Source organism: Oncorhynchus mykiss, chromosome 19, assembly GCF_013265735.2.
Source record: "Oncorhynchus mykiss isolate Arlee chromosome 19, USDA_OmykA_1.1, whole genome shotgun sequence".
NCBI classification, from domain to species: Eukaryota; Metazoa; Chordata; class Actinopteri; order Salmoniformes; family Salmonidae; genus Oncorhynchus; species Oncorhynchus mykiss.
In genome coordinates, this window is record NC_048583.1 from 27651235 (window position 1) to 27664647 (window position 13413).

The 13413-nt window shown below is 42.2% G+C and overlaps 1 protein-coding gene across 16 annotated transcripts in view; it reads right to left on the reverse strand.

Annotated features, from left to right (window-relative positions):
• Positions 1-13273, reverse strand: part of dtnbb (dystrobrevin, beta b) — a 50242-nt gene extending 36969 nt beyond the window's left edge. For 7 of the 16 annotated variants that reach the window (XM_021573824.2, XM_021573836.2, XM_021573834.2 and 4 more), the window contains exons 1-5: positions 12931-13269; positions 7926-7974; positions 5257-5324; positions 3408-3488; positions 2981-3194 (exon numbers count right to left, since the gene is read on the reverse strand). In XM_021573824.2, the coding sequence (XP_021429499.1) occupies positions 2981-3194; positions 3408-3488; positions 5257-5323 (362 nt within the window). In that variant the 5' untranslated portion in view covers position 5324; positions 7926-7974; positions 12931-13269. Of the gene's footprint in view, positions 1-2980; positions 3195-3407; positions 3489-5256; positions 5325-7925; positions 7975-12930 lie in introns of all 16 variants that reach the window. The other 9 variants (XM_021573828.2, XM_021573825.2, XM_021573831.2 and 6 more) reach the window with 7 other exon arrangements.
• Between the last annotated feature and the right edge of the window lie 140 nt (positions 13274-13413).

The following is a 13413-nucleotide window of genomic DNA, read 5'->3' on the forward strand; positions in this document are numbered from 1 at the left end:
AAAGGTGAAGTTTATTTCCCAAAGCAAATTCCTCTTTTTCCATTATCTGCTTTAGCTTGCTGGCCACAATGGAGCACAAATAATTGGCACTTCTGAATCCATCTTGACCTGGACCATGTTGTCTGAAGGACCAAAATCATAATTTCGAGGGGAGAGCTTTGAAGATAGTTCTGCATACTGATTAGCCCTGGAATGTACAGCGGTCGTTTTATGGGCTCCTGACCAGTTCTGCTATTTTCGTGCGTTTTTTTTTTTTGTTTGTTGCGGAGATCGTAACTTTTTGGTTCATAATGTTTCCACCCATCGTTTCCTATGATCAAAAAGAGCTTCTTGACATCGTTAACATCGATTTAGATGAAGATTTCTACTTAAATGAGTTGGCGCCGCAGGACATACAGTACTGATCGCCCCGGAACAAGCCCTAACCCCCAACACTGGGAAGAGAACGAGATGGCGATATATAGAGACTGACGTGTGGGCACACTGATTAAACTACGGTGGCAGGTAAATAAACGGCCTGTACCCAGCCTATAGGTAGGAGGTCAGAGACCTGGCAGTGTGGTGCCAGGACAATAACCTCTCCCTCAATGCCAGCAAGACAAAGGAGCTGATCGTGGACTACAGGAAATGGAAGGGCCGAGCACACCCCCCATTCCCATCGACGGAGCAGTAGCGGAGCAGGGTCGAGTGTTTAAAGTTTGTTGTCCACATCACTAAGGATTTGTACTGGTCCAATCACACCAACACAGTCGTGAAGAGGGCACGACCATGCCTCTTTCCCTTCAGGAGGCTGAAAAGATTTGGCATAGACCCTCAGATCCTCAAAAAGTGCACAATGACTGAATGTATCACCGCTTGGTATGGCAACTGCTTGGCATCCACCCGCAAGGTGCTACAGAGGGTAGTGCATAAGGCCCGGTACATCACTGGGGCCAAGCTCCCTGACATCCAGGATCTCTATACCAGGACCTAAAAATGGTCAAAGACTCCAGCCATCCAAGTCACAGACTGTTCTCCCTGCTACCGCACGGCAAGCAGTACCAATGTACAAAGTCTGGAACCAACAAGAGCCTGAACAGCTTCTACCCCCGAGCATAAAGACTACTATATAGTTAGTTGAATAGTTAACCAAACAGCTACCCGGACTATCTGCACTGACCCTTTTTGAACTAACTTTGTTGACTCATCACATCACGCTGCTGCTACTGTTTATTGTCTGTCACTTTATTCCTAGATACACGGTATATGTACATTCATACCTCAATTACCTCGTACCCCTGCCCGTTGAATCTGTACCGGTACCCCTTGTATAAAACCAAGTTATAGATACTCATTGTGTATCTCTTATTAAATGTTTAACTTTTTCTATTTCGTTGCGCTCTGTATTGCTGGGAAGGGCCCGTAAGTCAGCATTTCACTGTTAGTCCACACCTGTTGTTTACAAAGCATGTGACAAATACAATTACAGTTCATTCGGAAAGTATTCAGACACCTTGACTTTTTCCACATTTTAATACATTACAGCCATATTCTAAAATTTATTAAATCAATCTACACACAATAGCCCATAGTGACTAAGCAAAAATTGTTTTTTTGAATTATTTGCAAATGTATTAAACATTTAAAAATTAAATATCAGATTTACATAAGTATTCAGACCCTTTACTCAGTACTTTGCTGAAGCACCTTTGGCAGCGATTACAACCTCGAGTCTTCTTGGGTATGACATGCAAAGCTTGGAACACCTGTATTTGGGGAGTTTCTCCCATTCTTCTCTGCAGATCCTCTCAAGCTCTGTCAGGTTGGATGGGGAGCGTCGCTGACCAACTATTTTCAGGTCTCTCATGAGATATTCAATGGGGTTCAAGTCCGGGCTCTGGCTGGACAACTCAAGGACATTCAGAGACTTTTCCTGAAGCCACCCCTGCGTTGTCTTGGCTGTGTGCTTAGGGTCATTGTCCTGTTGGGAAGTGAACCTTAGCCCCAGTCCGAGGTCCTGAGCGCTCTGGAGCAGGTTTTCATCAAGCATCTCTCTGTACTTTGCTATATTTATCTTTCCCTCGATCCTGACTAGTCTTCCAGTCCCTGCCGCTGAAAAACATCCCCACAGCATAATGCTGCCACCACCATGCTTCACCGTAAGGATGGTGCCAGGTTTCCTCCAGATGTGACGCTTGGCAATCAGGCCAAAGAGTTTAATCTCGGTTTCATCAGATCAGAGAATTTTGTTTCTCATGGTCTGAGAGTCCTTTAGGTGCCTTTTGGCTACCTCCAAGCGGGCTGTCATTTGCCTTTTATTGAGGAGTGGCTTACGTCTGGCCACTTTACCACAAAGGGCTGATTGGTGGAGTTTTGCAGAGATGGTTGTCCTTCTGGAAGGTTCTCTCATCTCCACAGAGGAACTCTGGAGCTCTGTCAGAGTGACCATTGGGTTCTTGGTCACCTCCCTGACCAAGGCCCTTCTCCCCCGATTGGCTGGGCGGCAAGATCAAGAAAGAGTCTTGGTGGTTCCGAACTTCTTCCATTTAAGAATGATGGAGGCCACTGTGTTCTTGGGGACCTTCAATGCTGCATACATTTTTTCATACCCTTCCCCAGATCTGTGACTCAACACAATCCTGTCTCGGAGGTCTGAGGACAATTCCTTCGACATCATGGCTTGGTTTTTGCTCTTACATGCGCTGTCAACTGTGGGACCTTAGTGTGCAGTGTGGAAGTTTATCCTGGTAGAGTGTGTTGCCTAACTGTGTGCTAACAATAAATGACCCCCCCCCCCCCCCCCCCCCCCCCAATATCATAACAATAGTAAGAAATTATATCTTGTTCTGTAAATAAGGTGTTGCACCATAGACATATCCATGCACTATATGTACAGAATGTGTCATTGTATAGCACGTTTCAGACAGCAGTTCGAAGCAAATGTATGTATCTAATATCCTATATCTAATGTACTGTATATCCTGTGTCTAATTTACTGCACCTGTCGTATGTGGCCACCATGAAGTTGAGCAGCAGGCCGATGGACTGCTCTACGTTGATCTGATGTGTGGTGGGCAGACGCTTATTGAGCTGGTAATAGATCGAGGATAGGATCGTCTCCAGTCTAGACACGTTGATCTCTGCGTTGTGGTCCAGCGTGTTCAGACCGCTATCACGGAACGCCTCAATCATGTTCCACACATCCACCAAGTGAACTGGGATAGGGGGATAGCAGGAGGGGAGGAAAGAAGTTTAGAAAATAATAGATTTCTTCAACATCAATTAATTATATTCAAGTGTACCATATTTGAAACAAACACATGTAACACAGTGTAATGTGAACAGTTTGAAAAGTTAAGAGAGTAAGAGGACACTTGCATGTCATTTTCAGGAGAGGAAACCAAACGAGCCAGGCAGGCGGTACTTACGGTTGCATCTCTTCTGCACAAATCTTAGCTTGCAGGCCGTCCTATAGGTTGACAGCCTGATGACGTCAAAGTTTTGTGCCCCTGATCAAAATAAAAAGACGAATCAACAACACAACCACACACACAACCCACTGCATGGGAAGGGGAGTGTACAGTTCATTCGGGAAGTATTCAGACCCCTTGACTTTTTCCACATTTTGTTATTTTACAGCCTTATTCAAAAATTAATTATATTATTTTTTTCCCCTCACCAATCGACACAGAATACCCCATAACGACAAGGATTTTTTTTTATTGCAAATGTATAAAAAAATAAGAATTGAAATATCAGATTTACATAAGTATTCAAAACCTTTACTCAGTACTTAGCTCAAGCACCTTTGGCAGCGATTACAGCCTCGAGTCTTCTTGGGTATGACGCTACAATCTTGGCACACCTGTATTTGGGGAGTTTCAACCATTCTTCTCTTCAGATCCTCTTAAGCTCTGTCGAGTTGGATCGGGAGCGTTGCTGGACAGCTATTTTCAGGTCTCTCCAGAGATGTTCGATTGGGTTCAAGTCCGGGCTTTTGCTGGGCCAGTCAAGGACATTCAGAGACTTGTCCCGAAGCCACTTGTTGTCTTGGCTGTGTGCTTAGGGTCGCTGTCCTGTTGGAAGGTGAACCTTCACGCCAGTCGGAGGTCCTGAGCACTCTGGAGCAGGTTTTCATCAAGGATCTCTCTGTACTTTGCTCTGTTCATCTTTCCCTCAACCGTGACTAGTCTCCCAGTCCCTGCCGCTGAAAAACATCCCCACAGCATGATGCTGCCAACACCAGACTTCACCGTAGGTATAGCATTGGCCAGGTGATGAGCGGTGCCAGGTTTCCTCCAGACATGACGCTTGCCGTTCAGGCCAAAAAGTTCAATCTTGGTTTCATCAGACCAGAGAATCTTGTTTCTCATGGTCTAAGAGTTTTTAGGTGCCTTTTGGCAAACTTCAAGTGTGCTGTCATGTGCCTTTTACTGAGTAGTGGCTTCTGTCTGGCCACTCTACAATAAAGGCCTGATTGGTAGAGTGCTGTAGAGATTGTTGTCCTTCTGGAAGGTTCTCCCATCTCCACAGAGGGACTCTGGAGCTCTGTCATAGTGACTATCGGGTTCTTGGTCACCTCCCTGACCAAGGCCCTTTTCCCCCGATTGCTCAGTTTTGCCGGGTGGCCAGCTCTAGGAAGAGTCTTGGTGGTTCTAAACATCTTTCATTTAAGAATTCTGGAGGCCACTGTGTTCTTGGGGACCTTCAGTGCTGCAGAAATGTTTTGGTACCCTTCCACAGATCTGTGCCTATACACAATCCTGTCTCGGAGCTCTAAGGACAATTCCTTCGACCTCATGGCTTGGTTTTTGGTCTGACATGCACAGTAAACTGTGGGACCTTATATAGACAGGCGTGTGCCTTTCCAAATCATGTCCAGGTGGACTCCAATCAAGTTGTAGAAACATCTCAAGGATGATCAATGGAAACAGGATGCACCTGAGCTCAATTTTGAGTGTCATAGCAAAGGGTCTGAATACTTATGTAAATAAGGTATTTCTGATTTTTAAACAAACATTCTAAAAACCTGTTTTGGCTTTGTCATTATGGGGTATTGTGTGTATGTTGATGAAGAAAAACATCAATTTAATACATTTTAGAATAAGGCTGTAACCTAACAAAATGTGGAAATAGTAAACGGGTCTGAATACTTTCCCGAATGCACTGTCTACTCTAAAGTGTATGGCTATGAATGGCTTTGCGACGACACAGCAGAGTGTGAATGAATAGTAACGGTTTGGCTCTAGAGAATTCGCTCTCAGTCAGTCTACTCACTCATCTCCATGAAGAGTTGTCTCTTCTCCACCATCGCTTTGCCTCGTTTACTGCCCTCCTCTATCATTCTGAGGGGAATAACAGAACAGGCAATAAGCACGCATGACCTTCGCAATATTTAATGACAATCATTGTAAACAATATACGTTATCAAGCTGTATTATCGGCCTTCACTGCCCTCCTCAAATCATTCTGGGGAAAGAATACAGCAAGCATTACTACCTACTCACTAATTCATTACATAATTACTGCAAACATTATCAGGCTTTTGTATATTGACTGCGGCGTTTCTTCTCCCCTTTGTATACATTAGGCCTACTACTCATTTCGAGGGAAATAAAACCGCAAGCATGCATTACCAGTAATGATTGTACAGTACCAGTCAAAAGTTTGGACACACCTACTCATTCAAGGGTTTTTCTTTATTTGGACTATTTTCTACATTGTAGAATAATAGTGAAGGCATCAAAAACTATGAAATAACACGTGGAAGTCATGTAGTGACCAACAAAGTGTTAAATAAATCTAAATAGATTTAATATTACAGATTCTTCAAAGTAGCCACCCATTGCCTTCACGACAGCTTTGCACACTCTTGGCATTCTCTCAACAAGCTTCATGTGGTAGTCACCAGGAATGCATTTCAATTAACAGGTGTCCCTTGTTAAAGGTGAATTTGTGGAATTTCTTTCCTTCTTAATGTGCTAATCATGTGCTAATCAGTTGTGCTAATGTGCTAATCAGTTGTGTCTTAATGTGCTAATCAGTTGTGTTGTGACAAGGTAGGGGTGGTATACAGAAGATAGCCCTATTTGGTAAAAGACCAAGTCAATTTTATGGCAAGAACAGCTCAAATAAGCAAAGAGAAACGACAGTCCATCATTACTTTAAGGCATTAAGGTCAGTCAATACAGAACATTTCAAGAACGTTAATGTTTCTTCAAGTGCAGTCACAAAAACCATCAAGCGCTATGATGAAACTGGCTCTCATGAGGACCACCACAGGAAAGGAAGACCCAGAGTTACCTCTGCTGCAGAGGATACGTTAATTAGAGTTAACGGAACCTCAGATTGCAGCCCAAATAAAAGCTTCACAGAGTTCAAGTAACAGACACATCTCAACATCAACTGTTCAGAGGAGACTGCGTGAATCAGGCATTCATGGTCGAACTGCTACAAAGAAACCACTACTAAAGGACACCAATAATAAGAAGAGACTTGCTTGGGCCAAGAAACACAAGCAATGGACATTAGACCAGTGGAAATCTGTCCTTTGGTCTGATGAGTCCAAATTTGAGATTTTTGGTTCCAACCGCTGTGTCTTTGTGAGACGCAGAGTAGGTGAATGGATGATCTCCTCATGTGTGGTTCCCACCATTAAGCAGGTGGAGGAGGTTTGATGGTGTGGGGATGCTTTGCTGGTGACACTGTCTGTGATTTATTTCGATTTCAAGGCACACTTAACCAGCATGGCTACCACAGCATTCTGCAGCGATACGCTATCCCATCTGGTTTGCTCTTAGTGGGACTATCATTTGATTTTAAACAGGACAATGACCCAAAACACACATGTTGTGTAAAGGTTATTTGACAAAGAAGGAGAGTGATGGAGTGCTGCATCAGATGACCTGGCCTCCACAATCACCTGACCTCAACCCAATTGAGATGGTTTGTGATGAGTTGGACCAGAGTGAAGGAAAAGCAGCCCAAAAGTGCTCAGCATATGTGGGAACTCATTTAAGACGGTTGGAAAATAATTCCTCGTGAAGCTGGTTGAGAGAATGCCAAGTGTGAAAAGCTGTCATCAAGGCAAAGGGTGGCTGCTTTGAAGAATCTCAAATATAAAATACGTTTTGATTTGTTTAACACTTTTTTGGTTACTACATGATTCCAAATGTGATATCTCATAGTTTTGATGTCTTCACTATAATTCTACGATGTAGAAAAAAGAAAAACCCTTGAATGAGTAGGTGTCCAAACTTTTGACTGGTACTGTTCATTGTAATCACTTCATTGTAATCATTTTATACATTATCAAGGCCCATTAAAGCCACGTGAAAATAAAACATCCTATACATTTTTTACACTAAAGCTGCAATATGTAACTTCTTGGGAGACCCAACCAAATTCACATCGAAATGTGTGTTCTATTTATTATCATTGAAAGCAAGTCTAAAAAGAGGTAGGTATGTTCTATGTTAGCTTTTTCTATGCTCTGCATTCTTAAGTTTTGTTTTGCTTCTTTTCCTTTTGGATTTGTACACCAGCTTCAAACAGCTGAAAATACCATATTTGTGGTTATTGAAAATATATTTCACAGTGGTTTAGATGGTACAATGATTCTCTACACTATACTTGCTTGTTTTGTCACAAACAGAAATTAAGCAAACTATTCACATTTTTGCAACCAGGAAATGGCGGAACCATTTCTGCATCGCACATCTTTAAAGTGACATGCATATTCATATTCATCTAACTGATTCTGTGTACTCTAGACATTGATCCCTCTACTGTAAGTTTACATCATATATGGAATGTTCAATCATGTACAACACATGCCATACATTTAAACAGACATTGTCTATGCATAAAGCTGAAGACAAAAGCTCACTAAAAATCTACAGATGTTTTTGTCTGATGAAAGATAAAAATCCCAGAGGTATATGTACCTGTCGCTGGCTGAATTTCAAACAAAGTGAAGCATTAGCTGCTGCTGCCCTGTGAAGAGAAGAAACATCATAGTCAGTTAGCTAGTTGGCTCCTTAATTAATGTTCTGAGTCTCTGGTATGCTCTGTAGTAGTTAAAATAAGCAGTCCTTCCAGCCAAAATGGGCTTGACTTTTAAATTAGTCATTAACCCTTCAAGGACCTGATGAACGCTACAAAACATTGCGTTATTCTTCCTCTAAAGAGATATGTGCACTTTCACTGTCTGGCACAAGAGAACACTTCAGTGATCCTGCTCGGTCTCTCTGAATGTGTCCCAAATGGCACCGTATTTCCTTTGTAGAGCACTACTTTTGACCAGGGCAGGGTTTCATTTAGGAAACACACCCTGTACGTACACCACAAATAATAATTCTCCATGACATCGCCACTCAGCTAAGACTGCATCCGGTGGACTAATGACATCGACGGCCAGCAAGGGATGCAGACCGAGGAGACACTTAATGATGATGGACACAAAACACATTACCGCTATACAATGACTGGTTCCAAAACCAGGGGAATGGCATGATAGGCTTGGATGGCACCAGACCTGGGTTCATAGGATGTTACTATTTGACATCTTTCAAATACTTGTAGCGTTTGCTCGAGCTTGCCTGGAAGGCCAGGTGGGTGGGGCTTGCACTGATGGAACTGTTCTATTGGTTCTATTAAGCCAGGCAAGCTTAATCAAGCCCATATAAAGTATTTGAAATGATTTGGAATAATATTTGAACCCAGGTCTATACAGTACAGTATCACCATCACATGGCAGCCCACTGTGGCTATGGGGTGACGGACAAGCCAGGAAACTGCATCAGCTGACCAGTTGAGTGTGAGCAGTCAGTGGCTGTGTCCCCAATGGCCCCCTATTCCCTTTATAGTGCACTGCTTTCGACCTGAGCCCTATGGGTCCTGGTCAAAAGTAGTGCATTGTAGGGAATAGAGTGCCATTTGGGACGTAGTCATTGAAGCCAGCCAAGGTTGAACCCTCAGGAACTCTGTTGACAGGCTTTTTTTATTCCTCCCTCCTCACTCGTGTGGCTGGAGAACAAGGGTTTGCAGAGCCATATATAAAGTAGCAGTGAAACGTTTGGACACACCGACTCATTCCATGGTTTTTCTTTATTTGTACTATTTCCACATTGTGAAATAATAGTGAAGACAACAAAACTATGAAATAACACATGGAATCATCTAGTAACCAAAAAAGTGTTACATTTAAAAATGTATATTTATATTGGAGATTCTTCAATGTAGCAACCCTTTGCCTCGATGACAGCTTTTCACACTCTTGGCATTCTCTCAACCAGCTTCATGAGGTAGTCACCTGGAATGGATTTCAATTAACAGGTGTGCCTTGTTAAAAATTAATGTGTGGAATATCTTTCCTTCATAATGCGTTTGAGCCAATCAGTTGTGTTGTGACATGATAGTGTTGGGTATACAGAATATGAAGACCAAGTCCATTTTATGGCAAGAACAGCACAAATTAGCAAAGAGAAACAACAGTACATCATTACTTTAAGACCTGAAGGTCAGTCAATCTGGAAAATGTCAAGAACTTGGAAAATTTCTCAAGTGCAGTTACAAAAACCATCAAGCGCTATGATGAAACTGGCTCTCATGAGGACCGCCACAGGAAAGGAAGACGCAGAGTTACCTCTGCTTCAGAGGATAAGTTAATTAGAGTGACCAGCTTCAGAAATTGCAGCCCAAATAAATGCTTCACAGAGTTCAAGTAACAGACACATCTCAACATCAACTGTTCAGAGGAGACTGCGTGAATCAGGCCTTCATGATCAAATTGCTGCAAAGAAACCACTACTAAAGGACACAAATAATAAGAAGAGACTTGCTTGGGCCAAGAAACATAAGCAATGGACATTAGACCGGTGGAAATCTGTCCTTTGGTCTGACGAGTCCAAATTTGAAAATGTTTGGTTCCAACCGAGTGTTCTTTTGAGACTCAGAATAGGTGAATGGATGATCTCCGCATGTGTGGTTCCGACCGTGAAGCGTGGAGGAAGAGGTGTGATGATGCTTTTTGGTGACACTGTCTGTGATTTATTTCAAATTCAAGGCACACTTAACCAGCATGGCTACCACAACATTCTGCAGCGATACGCCATCCCATCTGGTTTGCGCTTAGAGGGGCTATCCTTTGTTTTTCAACAGGACAATGACACAACACACCTCCAGGCTGTGTAAGGGCTATTTGACCAAGAAGGAGGGTGATGGAGTGCTGCATCAGATGACCTGGCCTCCACAATCACCCAACCTCAACCCAATTGAAATGGTTTGGGATGAGTTGGACCGCAGAGTGAAGGAAAAGCAGCCAACAAGTGCTCAGCATATGTGGGAACTCCTTCAAGACTGTTGTAAAAGCATTCCAGGTGAAGCTGGTTGACAGAATGCCAAGAGTGTGAAAAGCTGTCATCAAGGCAGAGGGTGGCTACTTTGAAGAATCACAAATATAAAATATATTTTGATTTGTTTAACACTTTTTTGGTTACTACATGATTCCATAGTTTTGCTGTTATTCTACAATGTAGAAAATAGTACAAAAAAAAAAATGTTGAATTAAAACACTGTTGACTGAGTAGGTGTGTCCAAACTTTGGACTTTTACTGTATACTAGACGAAAATATAAACACAACATGTAAAGTGTTGGTCCCATGTTTCATGAGCTGAAATAAATTTTTCCAGAAATGTTCAATACACCCAAAAAGTGTATTTCTCTCAAATGTTGTGCAAAAATCTGTTTTACATCCCTGTTAATTAGCATTTTTACTTTGCCAATATAAGCCTGACACGTGTGGCATATCAAGAAGCTGATTAAACAGCTGTATCATTACACAGGTGCACCTTGTGCTGGGGCAAATAAAAGGCCACTCTAAAATGTGCGGTTTTGTCACACAACACAATGCCATAGATGTCTCATGTTTTGAGGGAGTGTGCAATTGGCATGTTGACTGCAGTAATGTCCACCATAGCTATTGCCAGAGAATGTAATGTTAATTTCTCTATCATAAGCCACCTCCAATGTTATTTAGAGAATTTGGCAGTACGTCCAACTGGCCTCACAACCACAGTCCATGTGTAACCACGCCAGTCCAGGACCTACACATCTGGCTTCTTCACCTACCAGCCACCAGGACAGCTGAGGAAACTGAGTTGTATTTTTGTCTGTAATCTAGCCCTTTTGAGGGAAAAAACTAATTTTTATTGGCTGGGCCTGGCTCCCCAGTGGATGGGTCTGGCTCCCAAGTGGTTGGGCCTATGACCTCCCAGGTCCACCCATGGCTGCGCCCCTACCCAGTCATGTGATATCAATAGATTAGGGCCTAATGAATTTATTTCAGTTGACTGATTTCCTTATATGAAATGTAAACTCAGTAAAATCATTGACATTATTGAATGTTGCATTTATATTTTGGCTCAGTATACATTATATATATATATATATATATATTCCTGATAGTTTCCCTACTCTTTATTCTAATATTGTTGTGATAATACTATAATGTTGTTCTTGTGTAATAAAGGGTTATTACATGATTATGATATGTAGTAAACAGGATGTAGAATGCTAGAAAACACAAGCTGAGCTCAGGAGGGAAACTAACAGAAGCAAGTCAGAAAATAATTCTACAATGGCCCTCTGTAACATTCAACTATGAAGTAGGCCTACTGTAAGCTTGCCTGAGCTATTCATATATGTAGGCAACTATGACCGGAAATGAGGAAGTGGTTACCCTAAACAAATACATTCTATTGATATTGAGGAAAATGTCCATCTTAGATTGCCCATTGCGAAACTGAACGTACCATAAGAAGATATCAGAGCTTGATTGGTCTCTCGTGGACAGCAGTAACATAATATGCAAGATTTGGTCCTGAGTTGCTGACATTATAGTTTGATAAACCATGGAAAGGCTATTTACATTGGACCTATAGACATTAAAAGTCAATATGTCTAATGAACTCTAGGTATTATATGGTGGATAATGAATAGCTTCGGAGTTCCCTGGTGACGGGCCTGCAGGTACACGTTCATCAAATACAATTCAATTCAATTTACAGATATATTGGCTTAAACTACAGTTTACTGTAAATAAGAATGGACTACCAAGGCATCATATGGGTAAAAGAGAAACGTAAAATATGCAGTGGTGATGATTATGATCACCAATCATCATAAGCCAAAAGGCCTAAGAAGCTATTTAAAGCTGCATTATTAGGCCTATAGGCGTTTTTAATAATAAGGTCAACATAAACAAAATGCAAATACAGGGATGATAGTAGGCCTATTGCCAAGCATTATGTCATTTCACGGGTTCCTTTTGGGAATTATTGAACTCTAGCGCATCAGCCTCTATAAGAGCATCCTCGTACAAACACTAATATAATAACTAGTAGCTACGTGTAAATTATGTCGTCGAATAACCTAGTGATTCTTCAAGCTATGGAAAAATATACTGGATGTCTGAATGTGATTTAAATGTTTAAAAGGGCGATTATTAAAGGTGCAGTATTCACCGCACCTTGTCGAGTAGGTAGCTAATAATGACAACATCCTTTTACGTGAGTCAAAAGGAGGACTAGGCCACTGCAGTGGCAGCTTTAGGGCTCGAATGTCTAAACATCACCCACTTCCGTCTCTGTGTAGCTGCTCAAACGCTCTCTGTGACGAACCGTTTAGCTTTACACTACTTTATGCGTCTCAGATCTTGAAGGAACCGCTCGACCGACGTGGCCATTTACTGCTTTAAGTCCCCTATTTACCTTGTTTCCACAATATGAATTGGTGCGTGCGATGTATCTTAAAGAAATATTCATATTGAGATGCTATGTGATAATTTATCCTAAATATCTGCCTTCATAAATGTGTAGTATCCTAATTTAGATGTGCCTTCTGCATTCTATAGGCTATTTAAATTAGAATGATGCATCTATTAGCCTTACCAGTAGGAAAATCACGCAGGTTGCGTTTATAGCACCATCATCAGCATCAGATGAGGAGGATAAGTAGTCAGGATATTTCCTTCGTGAATCATTACTGCGCTCAGTCTCACCTTTGACAAATTTCGCACGCTGTCTGTCAGCTGTCGTTCGTTATTGCTGTCCGAGCAATGCCAAACGATCGAGATTATCTATCCATCGTTACATTTCCAGTGCGTTTCCTGTTCTATAGCCTACGACTCAGAATTGCGGTGGACGGTGGTGTCTCATAAAAATGTACGAGCGCCGCGCTCACTCTCGTTCAGCATCATCAACGACCGAACAGCAGAGGACAGCAAAGCGCAGGCAAGCAAAGAGATGAGGCTGCGCGTTCATCACAAACGGCCCTACGCGCTTGCGCGCATGCTGGCTAACGTAGCGGCAGGCGCCACTTGGAGGCGCGCACAGTAAAAACCACTAACGAGTCACGACCCACGTTTGTTGATA